This window comes from Oreochromis aureus, linkage group 13 (assembly GCF_013358895.1).
Source record: "Oreochromis aureus strain Israel breed Guangdong linkage group 13, ZZ_aureus, whole genome shotgun sequence".
Classification (NCBI taxonomy): Eukaryota; Metazoa; Chordata; class Actinopteri; order Cichliformes; family Cichlidae; genus Oreochromis; species Oreochromis aureus.
Genome location: NC_052954.1, coordinates 25,468,744 through 25,493,093, shown reverse-complemented (window position 1 = coordinate 25,493,093; position 24,350 = coordinate 25,468,744). Strand labels below are relative to the sequence as shown.

Sequence of the window (24,350 nt, the reverse complement as noted above, 5' to 3'; positions counted from 1 at the left end):
AGATAAAATGCCCCCCTTAAAAAAAAAAAACAAAGGAAAGAAAACAAAAGAAAAAGAAAAGAAAAAAAGAAATAGAGTAAACTACCATGAAGCAACATCTATAAAATGCAGAAAGTTCCAGCTAACCATTTGGTAGATTGGTGCATTACAAACTGCACACAGCTAAGTGCCACAGTGTTCATGGTCTAAACTTTTAGAGCAGTATAAACCAACCCTAAACCACATGTCTGATGCAAAGGAAGAGATGGTTTCTTTAAATACAATATACATAAAGGTCAGCTAACTTGAATATTTCATACTTACCTGATGGCAGAGAGCAACTTGAACTCATCTGACCTGACAGTTGACTATTCTGTGCAGTGCACTGCTGTAGTCATGACAACGAGGCTTATATTAGTAAAGGGTTTTGCAGAAGTTCTGCGTGTGCAGTAATTAACTGCTCTATACATACTCCGTGACCTCACCGTAGAAGAAGAAAACAAAACTGACATCACTTGGTGGTTTTGGCTAAAAATAGAACCACATGTGTTGCTGCTTTGAAACATTTCCGAAATAATCAACCAGCTACATTCAGCTGATGAATTCAAAACTATATCCCTTGTATAACTTAGGGAACTACACAATAGGATGTAATAGGAACTAAAAAACTACAACTTTTGGCCATCTTCACTTTTTCATTAATAGGCTCTCTTTACCAGGTAAGATATTGCAAAAAGAAAGGTGAAAATATGCATATATTTATGTACACACAAGAAATTTCTAGATTTGCTTCAAAATCTCAGTGCAGCTTTTCCCCATCTCCAAATAACTGTTTGTACACATGGCTGCAGTTTGAGGAACGTGTATGGGCCAATATATTTTTCATGTCAAGGGAAATTTATTCAGTAAGTTGCAAACACAATTTCAGCACTATTCTCCTTATCAGACGCTCACAGCAGAAGCAGCAACTCTGACAACCTTTGTCAGCTGTTTGGATTGATGAAGAGAGAGAGAACCACCGCTTCACACAGGAAGATATACAGAGGATGGGGTGACAGATGTTCAGTGCATTTCTCACATCTGGTTTTAAACAGATAGCCACATAGTCTGAAAGACTGACAAATAAGGAGTTGTAACATAAAGCTAGGGCTGTGCAAACAATTATATTTAAATATGATTTTCCATTCCATTGTTTGCCAAGGTTGCAATAATTGATAATCAAGATACAAATAATATATCAGTTTTGTCTTCATGTAGTGTGGTACCCATGTGGATACCTGTGTTTGGTCAGATAATGAGTGGACTGGAAATATATCAGAGTAACAAGTTTATTGCCAAAATTGTTATTTTGTCCCTCCATCACCCCTAAAGAAAAACTGAAGTAAAATGTTAAACGGTAGGTTTGGAAAATTGTTACAACCTTAACGACGAACATGAACAATTTTTTTTTTTTCCCCCCCACTGTGAAGTTCATCTTGAGCCAAGAAAGGAAGCCTTTAATTAGAGGACATAAACCTGCAGAAAAATCCTTAATACTTCAAATGAGTTAATGGATGATGTTCCTTAAGTCGAATATATGACCAAAATAATTGTGATTTTGATTTTTGGCTGTCATCAAATAGCACTACAACATGCTTCACATGGTCTTAGTTTTTTGTTGTCTTTTTTTAGACTGTAATATTTTAGTTGAAGAACATTAGACTCACTAATTTTTCTTTAATAATTTGATAACAGAGACGCTCCTCTAAAATGGGGTAAAGGTGAGAGTAGGGGGTCACAGCAACAGGCATTAATGGTTATTAGGTCCGAAGCATGGTTGCCATGGTTTCATCCCAGTGGTGATAACAGCAGTGACCGTAGCTGCTATGTCTCTCTCCCTCTGTCTACACTGGTGTCTGAGCATGCACGGAGGAAAGGAGTCGTTATACATTTCCAAATAAATTTCCAGAAAAGCCTACATATAATTTGCATTTCTGAAATTATAACTTCACGTGCTTTTTGTAAATAGCAATAAATGTTATAGCATTTTACAAGTACATATTTAGCAATAAACAAATGTGGTAATGGCAAATACAACACTGATAACAATGATAAAATGGAGTGATAACAGTGACCAATGTCTGGCTGTTCCCGGCCGAAGCGACCAAACGGCCATAACGTCTGAAGGCTGAGACAGATTGACTCAACAAGCGTCAGACAGAATAATCAGCGTATCTCAGACGCCCACAGTTGGCATCTCACAGAGAGGCATTTGGTGTGCCTGACAGCCAATTCACCATGTACAACTCATGACAGCCGCTTTGGGTGAAATTCATCTGACTTTAAAGGGCAAAAATAGAAGTCAAAATATGGATCAAAGGAAACTACAGAGCCTAGAGTCACTGTCTAAAATTTGGGGAAATTTTGGGCACTCTGCTTTATTATCTCTTTGGTATTCAGAGTGAATAAGCACACACACAGAGCTACACTTCAGACTCACTCCATTGCTGTTTAATATAGTACCACAAGTTCAGCCTGGGGAAAAATATTTTTGCCTTTGCTGCTGTGGAAAGCAGACAAGTTTTAAACATTCTTGTGCCTTTTTGATGGCAAAACACCAGCAGAACATGATTTTTATAAGGTCAACTGAGCATTTGCAAGTACAAAATAAATAATTAAGTCATTTACTAGATTGACACAACCACCTGTCCCACTGCTGACCACTGCTCCTCATCCATTCATGCTCACACCTGTCCCCTTCCAAGCTAGCATGTGTTTGCCTTGCAAGCTCTGCTTTCTCGCACTCATGACAACCATGCAAAGTAATGACAACTGAGTTTAGCGCTTTATGTTCACACTTCAAGTATAGCTTTTCATTTGCGAAGGCAAACTTTCACTTTTCAAGGACCTGGATTTATATAATCATTTTGTTACTTTAATTTATTAGCCTGTTTCCACTGATCATTTGTAAACATAAATAACTATGGAGAAATAGATATTATAAAACAGCCTTATTTGTTCAGTTGATGTCGACCCACTTATAAACCAAGTCAATCACTGGTATATGTGAATGAGGTTAACTACCAGTTGGTGCTCTCTTGCTGGTAAAGCCAATCATCTGGAAGTGGTAAATAACCTCTAGTGTCCCTTTCCCTTTCTTGTCACCCAATATTCGGGACTCACCAATCCTAATGTGTTCCAAAAAGTTTGTGTTACAACATGTTAAGTTTGCTATATTAATCATGTCATTAATTTGCAGCTTTTATGGCATAAAACTGGCTTATACTGATGGATTTGTGTCGGTGCATGACGGGTCATAGTCTTCTTTATGACCCATGTTGTGATTTGGCACTACAGCTGATTCATTCACTGATTCATCACCCAACTTCCTCTTCTGCTTTGTTAAAGACTTTACAAAAGAATGAACTACACCGTGAACAGTTTTTCCTTCTGTTCTTCCCCCACTGACACTGAAGAGCACTTCGTAGTCTTTGATCTTGTGATATGTCTGGGTGTTAGCTTGGAGCTTTGTCAAAAGAACTCAAGACACCGTGCACTACATCTCTTTAGTAACAAGTCTGCAGCTGACTTTATAACTTAGAAGAAAAAAAAGAAGACTGTAGCTTGACAGCATTCATGAAGACTAAATGTGTGGGAAATGTTCACAGTATAACATCATGGCGCTGTCACAGTTTCATATATTTTACCCAGACTGTGGGAGGGAGGTGTAGGGTATGTAGACTACAGGTTTCTGACAAGGTATAGGTGTTATAGGTGAGATCAGGTCCAGCACTTTCAAGTATGGTGCTATTTAAATTGACTTTTTCCCCCTCAAGAGCATGCTCTGAGGATTAGGTGAGGCGAATAATAAAAACTAAACTACAGTAGCCTAATATGCATCTTGGATTAGCTGGCAAAGGCTTAGCTCACATACATAAAACATGATGGACATGCAGGAGAGACCAGCCATCACACTGAGCATGTCATGGCAATGTGCTACAAACACCGAGGGATGCATGTGCACACACACTCTCATACAGATTTCACGTGGAAAGCCTTCAGTGCTTTATCCGAACTGTGACAGCAGAAATGTCCTTAGCCAAGTCAATATGACAGCCTCCAATACTACAAATGTCTAATCATTTCCATTTCACACATGGGGGATGTGGAACAGCCAATCATTTAAACTAAATTTTTTTAAAAAGGCATTATTCAGACATTGAGGAGGCATGTGTGATGAGGAAGGGAAGAAAAAAATGAGGAGAGGATGCAGAAAATGGCAAAGACGGAGAAATGAAAGAAAGAGCTACAGCTTTGATTCCATCACTTTTCACTCCAGGCACGCAGTGCTGGGCTCCTCCTCCTCCTCTTTTCTCATCTTTCTTTACCCCACCATCCCCCTATCCTGACACTATATTGCTGTATTATTGATTCCATCAGGATCCACAGCTCCTCAACACTGGCTGCTCTTGCATCCTACAGAGACATTTAGACAGGTTGCTAAAATGAGGTACAGGTTAAGTGGAAGCTTATCTACACCCTCCCCCCCCCATGCATCCACCCAAACCTTGGAATATACTCCCCCAGCATGTTCTCTCTGAACACACAGTTGTCATTATGTAGTATGTGTGAACAAAAAGTGCAAATACTTCCTCCTTCCCCTTGTATTATTGAGCCATTTCCTCTGATAGGTGAAGCAAAAACATCCTCAATTGAAACCTAAGCTACACCCAAAGCATGTACAATAGAATACATTAAGAAAATTGTGAGACAGACAATTTTGAGATCTGCAGACTTCTCTATTGTCTAAAGCTCAAGGTCAGTGAATGTACATGTGCTGAGAATGGAGATAACACCTTGCAAATGAGATTTGCACCTCGAGCTGCAAAAGCCATGCGACAATACACATTACAGTATGTGTGCAAGTTTGTTGTGTGTTCAGTGTTGTCCATAGAGAGGTCATAAGCTAGCTGTGCTTTGGTCATACAGGGCTGCTCTTTGTTAAGGTAGCCCTCTCAACACTCACACCTTCCATCTCTCCACCCAAGCACAAGTTCCGCTACCGGCAGAGCTTCAACAGGGGACTAATTGTGCAGTGTGTGTGCGTACGAGTATGTGTGTGTGCTTGTACACATGCTGCCTGAGCCCTGAAAGCTTGAATCACACCCATTCTGCAGAGTGGAGTGTTACCATAGAAATGAGGAGATGGATGTATTTTCCCCATGCTCAAGAGTCTAAAGCACGTGGTACAGTAAATGTTCAGGAGCAGGCGTACACGCACACGCACACGCACACGCACACGCACACGCACACGCACACGCACACGCACACGCACACGCACACACACACACACACACACTTCTCTCCTGCTGAGAAGTCCGTAACTGCAGAGATTATGAACTTGAAAAGGTTACAACCACCAACAATGGGAAGGACCATGCTTCCGCTTTCTCTCATATCTATCGCACACACACCAAGCACTTTAAACGCCAGATCACGCGACATCCCCACTGACCAAATCAATGCAGGAAAAGCTTTTCCTGTTGTTCAATGTGGTAAAGCCATTTTTACACATGGACTCATTTGAATTAATCCAATGACATATTATGGTGTCCTCTTTAAGTCTAAATGATCACCATGGTCACTTAAAACTCATTACAGCAGTAGTCCTGGGTATGTATGCATATCACACTGTTACTGGGCATTTATGCTTCAGTGGGCCATCTATACGATAGCTACATAGTAACTGCCAAGTCCTCTGAACCCCTCTGCTGTAACCTTTGGTGCAACCTAATGTAGACCTCCCCAGAAGTGCAACTACATGTCAGGTAGTTACATCAGTGAGTGTGCGATTAGCCTATTCAGTACCGCTGATTCCTTCAGTGAGGTGGCTACTTTTTTGCAGCAGTTTTTGAATTTATCAGTGAGAGAATAGCAATAATCGACTCAATAAAATTAAACAATATTCATAGCATTCACATAAGGACTCAGAAATGTCAGCAAATTCCTGGATGGAGAATGCTCCAACTACAGGATTATACATGAAGGGTCAAATGAAATGGAGGCACCTACATAGGGACCGTACATAGGCTGCGTCATAGGCTCTGCAAAGACTACCCACAGAAGTCTAAATCAGGCTTTACCCTACAGTCGCTTTTGGGGAGTAGGTGAAGTTTCTCTGTAGCAAGTCAAACTATTGATGGGACTCTGGAAACCATCAAGCCTTCTATCTTAAATCATCTGCAGACAGGCAAATGTAACTGTGCGTCATTAGCAATGTTATAGTATAACACTGCTTTTCTTGATAAGTTGACCTGGTGGTAAAAATTTAAACAGTAACGGTCTCACGGCTGTCGACCAGGGAAGACCGCATGAGATAAAGCTGGAGCTAAAATTCCCAAGACAAACAGGAAAGTCACATCCATCCATCAAGGTATGATAAAAGTCCCGACTAATGCATTTTGCAGTCATTTATGCTTAGGCCAGTTTATTCATAGTTTATCTCTGCTGCTGTCACCGTGTGTGAGAGATGAATGAGTTAGCCGGGGGGGAGGTAGATACAGAAAGAAAGGAAGACAAGTTACTTTCAACACACAAGTTTTAATAATAATAAAATAGCTGCATGAATTACATCTCATGTACCATGGCTCACTCTTCACCGTTTTGGCCACGTCTGAATAAAGTCAGCAATGTTTCATATCTCATGTCTGTAAGAGGCCTAAGAGAGCTGTAGGTACATTTAAGGGGTTTGGACCCTGTAGAACAAGGGGCAAGCCAACATAATTCTGTGAGCTTATTGGTCAAAGTAATATTTTAAGAGGAGAACAAAAATAAACTTTGATGGTCTCACAGAGAAACTAACAAGTAACTAAAATTATAAATTAAAATCTGAACTGACAGTTTTCCAAACGGAGTAAAAATCCACAAAAAGGTTTGAGAAGTATTTTTTTTAATGAACACTTTATTAATATTTCTGTACTACTATTGTCAGTGGAGCCTTACAGAAAAAGTGGTTACATGCAAAAACAACTGAATTTTAGGAAAAAAATAAAGATCAACAGTTGCTCTTGGCAATAAAAACTACCATGAAAAGAGCAGCAGTCAGGGTCCACTGATAGCCAGATGGACAGATCATCATTTACATGAAGAGGAGGAGGCAAACGCACCATTAGTGCCCAGTTCCTTTGTTCATCGCTGGTATCCATCAGCTAGAGTGCTTTTAACAAGAGAGCCCCGAGGCAGAACGAGTGAACGGGTTGATCCTGCTGCTCGTCTCAAAGGTGTTGGCAGGTGGGCTGGGGAAGCCCTGCCCCACCACCCACTATCCAGTCATCCCTAGGGCTGTGCTTTACACTGACTGGAAAACTTTGTCTGATGCCACAGATGTCGTTTGTAGCAACTATTGCTCTCTTTGATGCGTCATTCAAATTAAGCTTGGTCGTTTCTGTTGTCAATTCTGTAATGTGCTAAACAGTTTTGGAGCAGTAAACATGAGTGGTTGTGTAAATGTGTTGCTGAAAACTGAATTTTTGGAGATTTCAAAGACATAGTGTACCAGTATTGGGCTTCTTCCGCATTTGCGTTTCAGAAAAGTGCAACTGTTCAATGATACTTCCAATAAAATGTCACTCTTATCTTCAGTAAGTCCAGCAGAGACATAACAGACATGCCTTAGTTCAGTAATAGAAAAAGAAGAACCTAGCGCTTAGCTTCCCCTTAAAAACAACATCATCTATAAATATCTCCCTTTTAGCATACAGGAACTGTCTCTACATTTAACTGCTACAAATTCCTGTTATGCTTTATCTTACTAGGCACATCCACAAGCACAAACACAAACACTTGCACACCTATGTGCACGCAGAGGATGTCATGTTGGCAACCCAACGCTCAGTTCCCACTCAAGGCTGTGATTATTTGGTGTGATCGGTGACTCGTGCATCTCAAAATATGGGTTTGTTTACAGTAAGCAGCCAACCAGAAAGCCAGTGGCAAAAAGTGACACCTGGATGACATTCACTACACTATTTCTTTGTCTCAGATAAAGAAAGTGCATGTTTGACATTACTCAGAAAACTATTAACATGAATGTGAAACCAGAAAATCAGAAGTTCAAACTTTCTCCTTTTTGAATATTCCTCAAGCTAAAAAACAGTTTCTGGCACAATTTCTGGAAGCTTACTGCTCAGTATGTCCCATATTTATAAAACTTACATTTCTACTGTAGTCAGTGAATGGCAGGAACTTTTCTGTTATTTATTGTTTTTTTGTTACCCATCTACTTTGGTGTATAATTTTACTTCAAAGTTCAAAGTCCAAAAATGTATGCCTTCCCTTATATTTTAAAAAGCTATTCAGAAGGCAGGATTAAGTCTTTGCCAGGCCAATTCTGGCCCCTGGGATTTATGTTGACCTCTGCACTTTTTCTCAGAAAAGTAATAATACTGAGGTTTTGCAAACTCACAACAACTGCCAGCTTCAATTTGACAGTTGGGAGCCATGTGTAATGTACAGTTATTTTGCTTTTGAAACCGTTGTTTTGAAGACAGGAACCAGGTCTGCAATCTGCAATCTGTGTTTATCAACAGTGTTTTGATATAGTAAAATAACCAGAATCCAACCAACTAGCAACCACTTTTCTGTGAAAAGAAACACTATGCAGAAGAGTTGTGCTCATTGGTAAAGACTGATTCACACTGTCTGCATTTATAAATGAGATGACAATGTTTTGCAAACTATTGCTAATCTATCCGAGCATGACTGCAGTCTAAGACCACAACTATCTGCAGATCACTTGATTCCCACCAGGCAACCTGTGCCATCAGCTTGTGATCATTGCCATTTTATTTTTACTCCAGTGTGCTGAGCCATAAGACAATGACTGCCCCCTTCCTCCTATTCCTCCATATTCCTCTATTCACATCTTTTCTCATTTTCCTAACTCTGACAACCTCTATAGACAAATTGTTCTGAATTCTTCTTCCCTTTTTCAATGTAAGTATGAGCATTTTTCAATATTTATTAGCTCCAAAGCTAATATAACCACCTCAGTGTTGCGCGTGACTGCAGAGAAATATAAACATCAACACTATCCATTACAGTGTAACCTCCAAGGGATTCAGTGAAGGATATAAATCAAGCTTTTAAGTTCTTATTTGTATGGTCAGGTAATCTGATTAGCGACTTAATCATGCTGTCTGGCAGCTGGCAGTTTTTGAGACTCTTCAATTTTCTTGCTTTAACAAAGTTATTGTTTTGGGGACAGACAAAAAGGAATGATGGTTTATTTCATGATTTGAGCCAGACAGATCAATATGAATCAACTCCAAACCTTATTATACATCCCTAGAGTGATGTGTGACTGACTGCTACCTATGTAAGAGTTCAAAAACTGAGCTATTAAACTAACATAATCAACAGGACTTATTCAGAATAGCCAGCATGTGAGTCTGCATGACAAAGCACATTTAGCCTGCAGCTACAAGCACATGCCCTAATAAACTGATTTGCTCATGACTGATGCTGAAAGGACTGTGTGAGTAAGTTCATACTTGGTGAAAATATACAAATACAGTACAATTTCTAGCAGAAAGCAATAAAACATAATCAGTATCTCAAGGCAAAAGCTACAACAAGAAAGATGGAAACATTATCTATCGATCTGTGATTGTGAGTGTGTATCCTATTTGTTTTTCAAGCTTGCTCTGAACTGGTAAAAGAGTATTTTTGTGAGGTTATATATCATCAAGAAAAGACGCCAGCCTCCTAAATGAAGCAACTACTAAATAAGCCCAATTTCTACCAGGGTTGAACCAATGCTGTAAAATCTGATAATGCATGAAGTGTGTGGAAAGTCTGGTGAAGTCTGGAGTATTTCACAAGCATGTTACCTCAGCTTGGGAAAAAAGAAAAAAAAAAAAAAGTCAAGTGACTTTGTGTGGCTGAAGTCAAGCCAGCCACACAATTTCAAAGGTTTCACCCTTATGCTTTCTCAGGTTTAGCTGATGGATTAAACATCTGAAGCCTGTATTACAAATTCAAACACCAAATGCTCTTTTGAAACAGAGAGAAAGTGAAGAGAAAATGTGACATAAAGGGTTTGAAAGGACTGTAAAACTGCTGCTGCCAGGAGCATGAAAATATCCTCAACTGATCTTTAGCTTACAGATCACCGTTAAACATGCAACGAAGGCCAGATAACTTATCGTGAATTAGTCTGCAAAAAAACCTTGCAGAGCTTTGGGGCCAGGCACACTCTGCATCAATGGTGTCCTCTGTTACTCTTTAAAGAGTCAAAACAGAGCTCCCAGCCTTTAAACCACACCCCAAACCAAAGCAGAGGCAAACAGGGGACAAAAACACTCTTATTTTCAAATGTAACGTCTAAAAGTTGAAGGATAGAAGCAAAATGTTGCTGTGCACTAAAAGTAAATCAATGCAAGTCTTAATAATTTCTGTGGCATTTATAAATTTTAATGAAAAACTACAAAAGTCCATACTTTCCTAACTGGAGGGAAAAAAAATTATAATCCCTTCCATCAGTTTGAATGATTGCGTTCAACTATGAATGACACCACATGGTGTCTGAGCCAGATTTTCATAAACCAGGACAAAGGGATTCACTTAGCTTTGAGAAAAGCCAGTAAATGCACAAAGACTTCAGTTCAGCTGAAGGCTCCATATTACATCCCACTTAAGAATGCCAAACCAAGGCCACTAAATTAAAAAGAGGCCTGGCCTATATTTGGACTGACCATCAGTGCAATGGAAAAGTCAGTGGACTCTGTACCAGGAAAGTTGATATTCTACTCAAAAGCAATGTAATAATTACTAGAATGAAAATTTCCACCCCTTGCTTACTTTGAAAAAAAGTGTGCTGTTGCAATCATCACGTCTGCTTCTTCACAACATTAAATTCACATGCAAAAGCGCGCGCACACACACACACACACACACACACAGCTGCTCAACCTTGATATGTTCACCAGATTCTAAAATCAAAGCCTGAAGCGCGTCTAGACGTCAACCTCCTCCTACAGAATCTACTTTACCAGAACAATAACAGAGACAAAGACTCACACAAATATGACACGACATTGAAAGACAACCCTTATACTCAAACACAGCCCAAGAGAGGGATACTTTGAAATGAAAACCGTTATTACTGAATTTCTTGTTTGCCTGCTCACTTCTCGCAGCTTCTACACACACGCTCCTAGGATTACATCTCCTAGAGGCAAAGGGGTGAGGAAAGGGACAAAGGAAAATCCCAGGTATACAACTGCCTGCCATCAAAAAGTTAATAACTGCATTTCTCTTGACACGAGGAGATTATTAAATTTGAACCCTTGCTGACTGACCAAATAAAGTCCTTCCCTCCTCCTTCCTCCCGGACATGAACTGTGCTGCTTATAAAGACGACAGCACAGTCACCAGCATGTCTGTTTAAAAAGCTTCTCTGAACTGCCTTGAGTTCTTGTTGCTGAATTACTCAGAGTTCCTCCAGTGCTCCACTACACAGACTCAAAGATCAAGATCAATTTATTGAATCATAGGAAGCAGCCAAGCATGCCGCATCCTCGCCCAAAGTGCTGAGTACTACAGTAAATATAAAGCTGCTAACACCATTAGCCTAAGACCTGAAAGGTACCATCTTCTTCCATGTGTCTCTGGAAATGTGAAACCAGTAAGAGGAAATGGAGACCACAACAAAGCCATTTATCAAAGTCATTTTCCTCCTCATTGCTCCAGAAGACTGTGGCCTAGTGCACAAACTGTGCATGTGTGCAAATATAGTATGATCATAAATATTTATACATGGATACATTTTTTGCTGGATGGCTCTGAAACTCTGCTGAGGAGCATAAACAGGAAATATAGTATAGGTATGAAGTGCTTTTCAATTTCTAAACAGCACTGCAGGGGAAGAAAAACCTAGCATGCTCAACAGGTATGACTGTTTAATCTTTAACCCACTGATTAATTTAACATCCAAAGTGCTTCCCCACAGAAAAAAACACATGCACACATAAACCGTTTAGCTATTATTAGAGATTGAAAGAAAACAAAAAAGTGTGCCAAAGGCTTCTCATTTTCATCTAAACAAATCTAGAATTAATCTCATTCAGACTTGACTACTTCAGACTCACCGTGTTTTATTAAATACAATACACACAGCCTCATAGACACTTTAGTTTTATTTCTTTTAAGCTGCTAATGAACTAAAACCATAAAGAAAGAAGTTGACAACTTCATACAAAAACAGAGATAACATCTTATGTCCAAAACCACACAAATCAAAATGACTACAATGCTCACTTAAATAGGTAATTACATCCTACACATAACCCTTCCGTTGTCAGTTAAAACCCTAATAGGTGATAGGGGCAGTCAGACACACAACAAGGACAGCAGGGAACTTTGAGGGATTTAAGCCTGTAGGTGGTCTCCCAGAGTCTGAGGCTGCAGACACAAGTGGCTGAACAATGGTGTGACTAGGAGGTCAAAAGAACAACACCCATACAAACAGGGATGATTAATCAAACGCCATGGCCATACAAGAGTTGCATTGTTGCCTTACAACGTTCACGTAAAGCTAACGACCACACAGATTACACAGTACTATGTACCCAAAACAACACCAGTTTACCTACATTATGTTTAGCAAGGTCTTGAACTAAATTTGTCTCGTATTAGTGCGGCAAATTATCCCACACAAGTCGGCAGGGTCAGTACTTTAATGTGCACAAAAAGCTACATTTTTCAGAAAAGGATTTTTTTTTAAATTTATATAAATAAGCAGGAAGCACATGCTGCATCATGTGCTGAACACCTTGGACAATTGACAAACCTTACTACAAATGCAATGTAAAGTAAACTAGAAATCTGTATATTGTGCATGCACTCAACTAAATACATATATTTTTAATCTACCTCCTGGAAGATGGGGGCGTTATTGAAGCCCAAATCCAGGATGTTAAAAATACAGGATAGATTTTGTCACTTCCAGTTAATGTCATTAACCCTTCCTGTCATCTCATCATTCATTTACTCTTCTAGTCATTAATCAACCTGAGAGCAAACTGGCAAACATTGATTCTATGGCACATAATTTGGCAAGTCATTTTGAAGATGCCCACTGGAGCTTTTGCAGCCTTATAATGTCAAAGTCAGCACAACAGACTTTACAACAGAAATTAGAAATGACAGTTTTAATGACAAATTCTTACACAAGCCCAGCTTCACTCACAACCCGTGAGGATACAAGTCAATCCTAAACCTGTAGTGTGGGAATTTGTGTCTATCAGGTTGACTGCTTGGCTATATCAGCATTCCTGAACTCACTGCACTGTCGCAACAGCATGTTGGCCCACACAACTCTTAATTACCATAAACACAGTTCCAGAAACAGTGTGAATCATATTCTCTCCGAATTTGTCAACCTTGCAGGTTTCCCAACACACATGCATAACCGTTATAAACAACACGGAGCAGACACTGAGGAATGCTGTGGGACAGCACGCTAAAAACTACACAACTGTAACAGCAACCTACCATGGGGCAACTTATGCATTTGAGGTTGGGCAATAAATCAACCTATATTACAAAACTGTTTTCCCAAGATTACATAAAACCAAAACATTTTTCAAAACATCTTGCCACAGGAACACTGGGTGACACTGGTAGTTTCACAGAAATGCTGATTAATGTGTTCTGTCCTTTTAGATACATGAATTTATCTCAAGTTAAAGAACATCCACTTTAAAAAAAAAAAAAAAAATTAAGTAACCCTACCTCATCTTAACACCTTAAGTTTTAAACTGCATGATACAGAAAAATACATGACTGTCATGCTCACCAGTATTTCTTGGAAACACCGAGTGTGTCAACATATGTTAAAGAATATCAAAAAGTGTACAGACTGTTTTATGTCGTGCATTAATTCAACTGAAAATATCATTCTAGGCCAACTCAACTTTATATCATATGTGAGATACAGAGCACTGATAAGCAGAAAAAAAAATGAACACTACCACAGAGATAGGGGAGGATTACAGATTCAAATATCTGGCATCCGCACTTGGAAGTGGGCTGCAAACCAAAGTTGTTTGACACAAATCAACCATGTGTTGTCCCACATATGCAAGCAGTCAAGAGATTATCCAGGGTGAGTATGGTAAATGGTAAATGGCCTGTATTTGTATAGCGCTTTACTAGTCCCTAAGGACCCCAAAGCGCTTTACACATCCAGTCATCCACCCATTCACACACACATTCACACACACATTCACACAGTATGCACAAATATATCAAATATTTCACAGTATTAGTGGGATTTACTGTTTGTGACCAGTTCTCCACATGCATTTTCAGTTCAGTTTTTGAGTTTTATTTGTCATATGCAAGTTAGCACAGGGTCAACATTGCAATGAAATGTATTTGACGAACAGCAGACAGTAACTCAGCGGTACAGTATAGTGTTGCAGTATTTGATAAAGTATTTACTAATTGTGAGCCTTTATTTACTGATATGATCAACTGCAAAGATTCACAAGTAAAGATTAACCATGAACGGAAACTGAAATGTATAAAGACCTGATAACATGCTAAGCAGTAATCTACTTCAGTACGCGTAACTTGGTGTACTTATATCAACTTCAAACCTCTGACCAAAGTTTATAAGAGTATCTTTTAGGCAGTAAGTTAGCTTTCCTCATTTTTCTAGGACATTTACACAGAATGAGTCAATATCAGGACAACTGCCTTATTTTTCTCTCTTTCGGATGAAGCTCTCTAAAGTTAAGAAAATTGTTCAAGATGGAAATGGTACACAAGCAGATTTAAGTTAAAAATGTAAAAAGAAAAACAAAATATATAGCAGACACTATAGAGCAGTAACCACATCACTGTTTTACATTCCTGACATCTCTTTAAATTTACTGAGCCACTTTTGACATCTGGATGGAGGCTGATACCACATCACTCACATACACATCTGCAAATACATCTCTGTTTATACAGCCAACTCTTTATGTGGCATGAGCTTGTGTGGACCCATTTAATTCTGTGTGTATGCTGAGCTAAACTTGACGCGTTTCGTTAACTGATACAATTTTCCACTGCAAGTGGTAAAGGTGGTAAAAGCCAACTCCTGCTTTAGGCATAAAGGAACATGGGGTATGTATGAAGAGCTAAATTTAAGGGATGTTGACCCTTATCACTAAATCCACACTTTTTTTTAATGACATATCTGCAATAAACAGCTCCTAACAATCACTTCAGTGTGGCTACTTTTAACTTTTGATAAAGCAAAGTAGTAAAATCTTACCTGATAGTAGGATTTAATCTGCCTGATGAGAATAGAAAGGTTCTGGATGCGCAGTGTGGAGTCATTGTTCACTTTCTTGTTGGTGCGCTGCACTGTGGCTTTGGGATTTCTGTAGGAGAAATGGAATAGGGTTATTCAACAATCCAAGTTTGTAGCAAAGATAAATATCGGGTGAAGATTTCTTTGTTTCAAAGAATTGCCATTGTATCATTGCTTTATGTCATTGAATGGGTCTGTATATCAGCCATAGAGTGACAGTAGACCCTTGCTTAAATAAACCAAGTGCTATAACCATGTTAAAAGAAACCACAATCATAATAAAAGCAATCACAATAAAACATTGGTGGCACCAAAGTTTCAGACAGTTTCTAGGGTCCAAATGAAAGTACTAAAATTCAAAGCTCTTGAAGTATTTAAACATTTGGGCTACACCAGCGGTTCTCAAACTGTGGGAGGAAGCCTCTCAGATGGGGCATAGTGGCTCTGTTGATGGGATGTGGACAACCAGAGCGGGGGAGGAGTAAAGCAAAGTTAATTTTATATCAATTTCAGGGAAAATGTACAAACAAGAGCTTCCTTTTACTTATTACATTTTTTTACTTTGAACTGGTGAATGTCAGAAAGCATTTGATACCCACTAGGCTATACTGAGGCGTCGTATATCAGCAGTTGTGTGACATTTAACTGTGATCATTGCCTTCATACTGCCTGCAGAGTCAAGAGGCTGTGTGCCCTCGGTGAGTGTTGCCTAAGGGATGTTAAACGGCGCATGCATGACAACTTATATTATCACAGGTGTCAACACGTTTTAAGGAGCCTCAAACATTCCATATCCACACAGAACCATTTCACATAGTAACTGATAGCGATCCAAACAATTTGCACATCTGTGAATGTTACCAAGCCTAATCACAAACATTAATCAATTAAGTCTACTGGTAAGATAATTAGTCAGACAAATCCTTAGGAACTTGTATCTTCCCATCTTTGGAAAGCCTGACATGCCAACTTGCTGTCAAGTTCAGAGTCTGCATCATTTATGGCTAATAATTTCCCAGGTTTTAACAGTAAAGTTCTTTGATAGGATAAACAACACTGATTGGAGGGAGAAAAAAAAAGTTCAACCAGCTAGTTAGAGGTTAAAAAGATTAATACTACACAAGTCTTGTGTATTTAATGAGATATCTACTCATCCCCTGAGGGAAATTCCAGTTTCCTTGAGTCACAGAACTGAGGCGATGACAAAATGGCAGCCCTTGAGCAACTAGAGAGAAAGTTTTAATTTCACACTTGCTAATGCTATATGCATCTATATATTGCCGTAACATTTGTCTCCAATACTTTCCATACAGTTTATTTGTTCTACTGAATGAGTGTAGCTTTAGATTGGCAACATTTCCTTCAGTAATCCCACTAAAAGTTCCACTAAAAGTCCACCCGATGAGTCAATGGTTCGCAGAGACATCTTTACTTTTTTTTTTTTTTTTTTTTACCCTTAACTTTAATAATTGTTTTCTGTACAACTTTATCAGTCTCTCACATTCTTGTGAAGGAATTTTGGCTCGCTCTTCTTCACAGCATTACTTCAGTTTACTCAACTGAGGCCTGCAGGCTCTCTTTTATGCACAGCTCATTTGCTGGTATACTCGGGATCACTGTCATGTTTTTCATGACCCAATTTGGGCCAATATTTAGTTTTGGGACACATGGCCTCACATTTAACTCTAGAATACTTGGTAAACAGAGGAATTCATGGTCAAGTCAGTCACTGCAAGCTGGCCAGAACCAGTGGATGCAAAACAAGTCCAGATCATCACCCCTCCACTACCGTGCTTCTGATATGCTGTTCTTGATTTTACCAAACATGGTACTGTGCATTACGTCTGTCCAAAAGACGTTGTTCCAGACGTTGTGGTTTGTTGATGCTAACCTGAGCTGTGCTGCCATGTTTTTCTGTCAACCCTTCTTAATGACTAATGCTTATAAAAGTTCAAGATAGTAAAATTAGAAAAAGACTGAATATTTCACATTCTAAGTGAGGCCAGAGGAGTCTACGATATAGCTCTGAATTTTTAAACCTCACTTTAAACCTCAGTGTGTATGCTCCATGACCTATTTATGAGGGTCAACATGGCTGCCTTGCGCCTGAGAAGGGTCCTGACTGCTTACAAATGTATGCATGCATGCATGTAGTGTGCAGCACATGTGTCGTCATGCATGTGTGTGCATGACTGCTTCTGAAACACCCCAGAATAGCAAAGGAATGTCTGTATCTGCACAGCTCATAACTTGATTACAAAGGCATAATCAAGATTTTTTATTTATTTTTCCTGTTTAGGAGAAGATGCTGAATGTCAAGGGTTGTATTTATCTTCAGGAACATTCATTCATAGGAGACTGGTTAAATGCTTTTCTTGTTTTACCGCTGTTACATTCTCTTTGAACTGAGCACCATTAAATATACCTCTAATAGAAACAAAACGAAGTGTACGTGCTTAATACACAGTAATATAAAGACTCCAGTTATCAATTTAGACCCATTTATGCATTTATTTAGAAGTCTTGGTTTTATATGAAAAGTCTCTCTCAAATGGCTGCAGTGTGGATGTGTTAATTCGGCTTTTCAACAGCCTCCACCCTGAAATACACACACACACACAACCATTTATGCTAATCAAAAGGACACAGGGCTCTTTTTAATACCGTTCTAAACGAAGTCACGTGACCTTGCCATCTCTCCCCTCCACATGCACACACAGCCCCTTTCGAGGTCCATAGTAGGGGGTCTATTTAACCCATTAATTAAAAAGCACAGAGGAAGCTGTAATCCTATCAGTGCGAGGAGGGTAATGTGGCGAACGAGGTGTGTGAGAAAGACTTTGAGAAGGAGGAGAAGGAAAAAAAGAAAAAAAAAAAAAAGTGTTTTTACTATTCATGCATTCCATCATCATCATCACGCTCAGCTGACAACATGGCAGTCACCATCTCATGACAATAACATGCAATCCACTACTCATTTCTCCTGCACAATCTCTGAAAAGTCTGGGACAGGCTGACACCCCTGTGGATCAGCAGGCGACTAAATACGGGGGCTTAACAGCAGTTTAAAAAAAAAAAAAAAAAAAAATCCAACTTATTGCCTCCCCCTCCCTGTTCCTGCTGATACAATAAACCTAAGACTTTAAATAGACAAACAGATTAAGGATGAACAGGCAAAGCCAGCTCAAGAGGCAGCAACACAGACAACTAGTCAGCCAGACGGCCAGTCAATAAGTCGGTTCATGGTTGCCGTCGATAGGCACTGCAGCCTTACGCAGAGCCTGCGGCCACTGGGCTTCCTCCTCCCATCTGCAAGCTTTGATTGGCTGGGTAGGTTAGAGAGTAGTGTTAACCTATATATGACAGGCTACATTACAGTCAACATGGGCAGCCAAGCACATGCCCGTACACACACCAATACAGAAAGCAACCTAAATGCACACACACAAAGCCCAGGCCCCATTTGGCCACGTGCTGGAGATGGAGATTGTGAGCTGTACTGTCCAAACACAGCGGGAGGGTGTGTGTTTGTGCCTCCATGTGAGAGAGAAGACAAACATACACAGGAGGCCGGTGAAAGAAATCTGGGGGATGAGCTCTTATTAGCAGCCGTGTTGAGGCTGACGGTTTGGTTCAGGATAATTTCAGGTCGGCGTTAAGAATTAAGGCTGTCTGACACCGCCCTCTGATTTTTCCACCACTCAGAAGCACAAAGAAACAGCAGAAGCCTTTAAAATGTCAAAATTTTAAACCAGTTGGTTCAAATACCACTGAGGCCATGCAACCAACCCAGTGACACAGATCTAAACCTTATATGGCTTGTAGAACTGTTAACCAACAGGCTGATAGAAAATGATACCCTTTTATTTTCTACCGTTTACCCTGGCTACTTTCAGTGCGAGGGAGTATAAGTACTACTCTGAGACACTCCAAAATTACTGAGCTCCTCCCGAGTCCAAATACCCTTTGGAGGAAGCTCATATTTACCACTTGTATATCTGTGATCTGAAGCCTCGACTTTCCTTGTCTGTGAGTAAACACGAATCCACTTGAATCTGAGCGGCGTAAATTCTGTGCACACCCAGGTGCCTGCCTGTTTTTTGTCCGCAGGGAATTTACATTACAATGCACCGACTACGCATCCGCCCCAGGCAGTGCATTTCCAAGGAGGATAACAGGAATCACTGCATGCTTGTTGGGTCTCCAGCTGTCAAAGTCCACAATGGAGTATAGTCAAGACATCATTCTGTTGGACAGTACTCCAGTATTTGTGGACATGTAGGAATATCGGTCAAATATTTGAGAATTGATTAATGAATAGTAAATGAACAGGATACCTTGATTAACACCTCACACTTATTATGAAAGCAAAGAAAGTTATCAACTATAATCCATACTAACAAGTCAGCTACAATATGAGGAAATCAGCACTTATCTTTTGGAGTGTATCATTACACTGCCTTTCCAAACAGAAGCTTTGAAGTACAGTAAGCACAGGCAGGAGGTAACACATACTCTTATAAATCCAATTAATCTCAAATTAGTGAGGAATCAGACAGTGATCCTAGAGCATCATATGTCACTGCACCATTAGGTTATTTTTAACTAGAGCTGCAATGCAGATTATATTACTTTACCCCATTAAAATACTGTGAGTGCAAGATGCTGGGAACAAAGTAACATCCACCACTCTTTACTGATGTGGACTGCATCCTCTTCTCTCATTCGTCACCTTTTCTCACGGAAACTAATGTTCAAACACAGAGTTCTCATCGCCCCATTTCCTTGTCCTGGTTTTTCATGGAGTCATTGCTTTTCTGTCTGTCTTTCTGTTACCACAGGGCCTCTTCCTGTCTTCCGTGTACCCACAAGGATTGTAGCTGAACTCATTCCTACCAATCTGGATCGGAGGTGCTGAGGATAGTCCTTGCAAGGTTAGTCCTCTATCTTGCAGTAGATCTGCACAATGGAGGACTAACTGCTCAAACTGGAATGTGTAGGAGGTGAAGCACTGGCTCCTCAAGGCCTCAAAGCAGAGTAAGGTCTAGTGTTACTACTTTAAGTCGACGATAGTGAAGGTGGAGTTCTGCCGCAGGACTACACACGGCTACTTACACGGCTTATTTATTTATCTGTCAAAAAGTATAACAAATATTTTTTTGCAAACACACATTTGCAAAAGAGAAACTTTTAAATAAGATTAATGCACCTCATTTAAACACATCCACTGTCAATATAGAGAATGAATCTCTCTAACATAAATCACACTTCAATCATTCTGCTATGAGTCACTCTTTGGAACAGACATTTTTTACCTGCTCGATGATTAATTTTACTTTGCTGTTAATTCTCAGTGTTAAGCTGCTGTTAATGAAACTCAACAATTCCTGCAGATGTTTCACCCCATAAGTCTTTCATTGAACAGAAGGGATTATATCCCCTGAGCCGCTGAAGGGATAGAAATAAGTAACAGATGGAGGAAATGTTGAGTTTGCATTAATTGCAAATAGCAGCACCAGCAAATTAACAGCTACCTTTAATAAAAACCAGATATAAAGCTGCCAAAATGGACATTTGAAATGCTGGCAAATCACATCAGTAGTGGAATTCAAAAGTTCAGTATTGCAGCAATTTATTCATAGTCATGCTAAATACTATGCAGCAGCAAACTTAAATACTATACTTTAAGAGTCAGGTAATTGTATGCGTTTAAATTTCTACGATGATTCCTGTGGGGTTAAACGTCCTTGTTTCTAAGGTTTGGAGTGCCTCATATTAACACAGCCTTGTTAAAGTTTTGTCCTCCCAAGGTCACAGCTGCCGTTTCCTTCCTGAAATGATACACATCCCCCTGCTCGCCGGGCACAGAGAGAATGACACAATGATGATTATGAGAGTTGAGATCCAAGGCGGACACTTTGATGTTGAAGGATGGATCCCACACTCCAGCCAGGAGCAGGGGGAAAATCAAACAGTCTAACAACCCAGCAGCACATTTGTCTGCCTCCACTCTCCAATCCAGCAGGAATCTCAACTATGTCTGCTGTAACTAGCCCCAGAGAAAGCTAACAAAGGCTTCAACGTGCTGCTCAAAAGAAAACAGGAGAGAGAATTGAGAGTGAGAGAGAGACGGAGTGTTGACGTGTGGACAGAAAAGGAAGTGGAGAGATGAAGATGCCAGCAGGAGGAAAGATGGGAGAAACAGGCTAAGAGCTTGTAGTGCAGGATCTGTAGGTGTTGGTAAATGATGAAGAAGAGAGACAGCAGAAGAAAAAGAAAATAAGATGTGACCCTATTGAAATATTTACCCCTCTGAGACCTACTAGTATTGCATGACTTGTAGTATTTTTTTCTTAGCTGTTCCAGTTTGCTAAAAAGCTAGAGAAGAGCAGAGGTGCAATAACACCTGGGGGCGATTCCTGAGTGAAAATTGTAAAGACAAATATGACAAAAAGCAAAAGACATGTACCAACATGCAACAGAGATTTGTTTAAAGTAAAGCATTAGATTGGTGCACATATGACTTCACACAGTAAAAACCAGCCAATGCTGGAATTTCAATCCATTTAAATTGTAATTTTAAGTTGATTATCTACAGCAGCCCTCAATGGCTGTTACAACAGTATAACCAAAGTGCAAGACGTGGTATGGTGGAAGTCGTGGTGAATCCTCTGCATCTACCAATTGTAGGCTTCAATTAAGGCAATCTATTCTGTTTTAACTAATCTATTTTCACTGTCTTAATGGTTTTTCCACTTCAGAGTTTTTGGTGGGAAAGAAATGCGCAGATGAAAATTCGGACAGCTGGTAGTTACGCTCAATTTTCTCACATTCTCCTTCCCATATGTGCACCCATTCAGACAGAGTTGCAGACATGCACTGATCTGTCTGAATAATAAACAGAAGAACTGACCACAGAACACGTGGAACCACATTCTTTCCATTTCTCACATATGCTTTACTACTTTACGCTTGTAGCTACTTCAGTAAAATTAGCAGTTTTTTTGAACATCTTTTCTAGTTTAAAGTTGTGCTCACAGCTTTGCAATGCTGGAAAAGCACTGACATCCAACATGACAAATGTTGCACACCTGATTTCCATCAACTGTCTGTCTCACTCAAATCAGGTAACTGCAGCCTGTAACAGGACGGACTGACCAGTTGACCGAACAGGCCAAGGAGCCAGCACGAGTCTACAGACTTGGCAAAAAAGCAAAGAATTCAAATGGACAGTTGTCACTCTGACAAAAATTTAATTGGCGCTTTCTTGCTGGGCGGGAAAACTAATTGGTTCGACAGCACTATGGAGGCGATGTAATTGGCTAGGTAATGTCAGTCACACGAGGGCAGGGGGAGGGGACACGGTGCCATCTGGGTGTCTGTCAGCAAACCGTTAGATAATCCTGGGGTCTCTCAGCTCTTTCTGTGCTCTCCCATGCTGTCCTCATGACAACTGCTGCCAGCCGGTCTGCCATGTCTCCTGCTTTGTGCTAGAGACATGCGCACAGCAATACTAAAGCTTGCTCTACAACAGCTGATGTTGCCAATAAAATACCACAAAGGTGTGTAATTAGGGATGCATGTGAAGTGATCACACCATATTTATTAATGTTTTGTTTTAACATAAAAGTATGCCGACTTCCATCCACTCATTTATGCAAGTTTTGTAGTTATTTCATTGACTCTTCTAAATGCAGTGCTAACTGTGCTGAACGCTAGTGGGGTTTTTTGTTGTTGGTTTTTAACGTAAACAGCAGTCAGCGGCTGGAGGGTAACACCAGTAGAGTACAGCTTTTTAGTGCAGCTGGATCAATTTCAAGTAAAGCAATAACACTCACTACAATATGTTTCAAGCTGTCAGAACAGAGGAGGAAAGTAAAAAACTAAATGTGTGAGTAAGAGTGTTCTAGTGGGAGTGTCCCTGTTAATTATCACCTACAGGTATTCGGAGAAGTTTCTGAGCTACTTTTAATGAGAGATTGAGCCGAAGGAAATATAACCACACACCACTTTCAACCACATTTATGGTTTTAATACTGAATAAGCTCATGTTACATTTACAAAAGGATGACAATGAAAGAAAAGATATAGCTATTATTCAAAGGGCTCTGCAGCAGCTGCAAAGTTTACAAGCATGAGGTGTAATATACAGTTGAGTTTATGATATTTCAGTTAGCTTAAGTTAATCCTGCAGTGCCTGTAAAGCAGGAGAGGCAGACAAAGAGCAGTCTTACCAACACTAAATCTGACCAATACTGTAGCCCTTTGTGTGGGAGGGTGGCTGAACAAGATGACTACCAACAGCTGCCTCAGTCCAAAACCAAATACACAAAAAAAAAAAAAAAAAAAAAAAAAACTGCCACAGATACACAAACTCCCACACAGAGACAGAAGCCCTGCAGAAAGCATGCAGACACACACAAACATAAACACACTGAGCAGGCTGTGACTGAATATTCCCAGCATCCTGTCAAGCGATCACGAAGGCAGTCACAGTTCATTTTAGCATAGAGCTCTCAACTATCCACAGGAAATTTCCTTCTGGCTCTTTCCATTTTACTGCAGACTGAAATCCTACCAATTACCTGGGCACACACCTTTGTGTTAATATGTAGAACTGAGGAATTGTTATTGTGGCTCAGAAAACCAGGATGTGAATTTGTCTTTTGTGTCTTAAACACTCTATTTTTGCAAATCTTTCCTGTCATGTCAAAGTTTTTTCATCTCTGGCTTTTTGGCAAATCATTTTCTGCCTTCCTCGGTCCTCTGACCCTTCCCTTCCCCCCATATCCTTCCTGTTTCTTTTTCCACCATAGTGTGTCCCATAAGGGGGAAAATGCACTAAAAATATAGCAGACTTTAAAGAAGCTATGTGTGGAAGAGGAGAGACAGCCTTGCCATTTGGAGAACACATCAGTATGTAGAAAAAACCTGGAGGAGGAAAACAAGCATGGGAAAAAGAGCTGGAAGAGATAGTTTAAACCACAAGATAGGCGGCTTAGAGTGATGGCCGAACTGCAAGAGG

General features: G+C 39.9%; 1 protein-coding gene across 8 annotated transcripts in view; it reads right to left on the bottom strand.

Annotated features, from left to right (window-relative positions):
• The window catches only part of LOC116325791 (girdin), a 63,696-nt gene that overhangs the window by 37,355 nt on the left and 1,991 nt on the right, over nt 1–24,350 (bottom strand). For 7 of the 8 annotated variants that reach the window (XR_005615298.1, XM_031746805.2, XM_039621568.1 and 4 more), the window contains exon 3: nt 15,287–15,395. Coding sequence is in view for 6 of the 8 variants with exons in the window: in XM_031746805.2 (XP_031602665.1) it covers nt 15,287–15,395 (109 nt within the window). In the remaining 2 variants the exon portion in view is untranslated. Of the gene's footprint in view, nt 1–303; nt 350–15,286; nt 15,396–24,350 lie in introns of those variants that run through there. The other variant, XM_039621567.1, reaches the window with a different exon arrangement.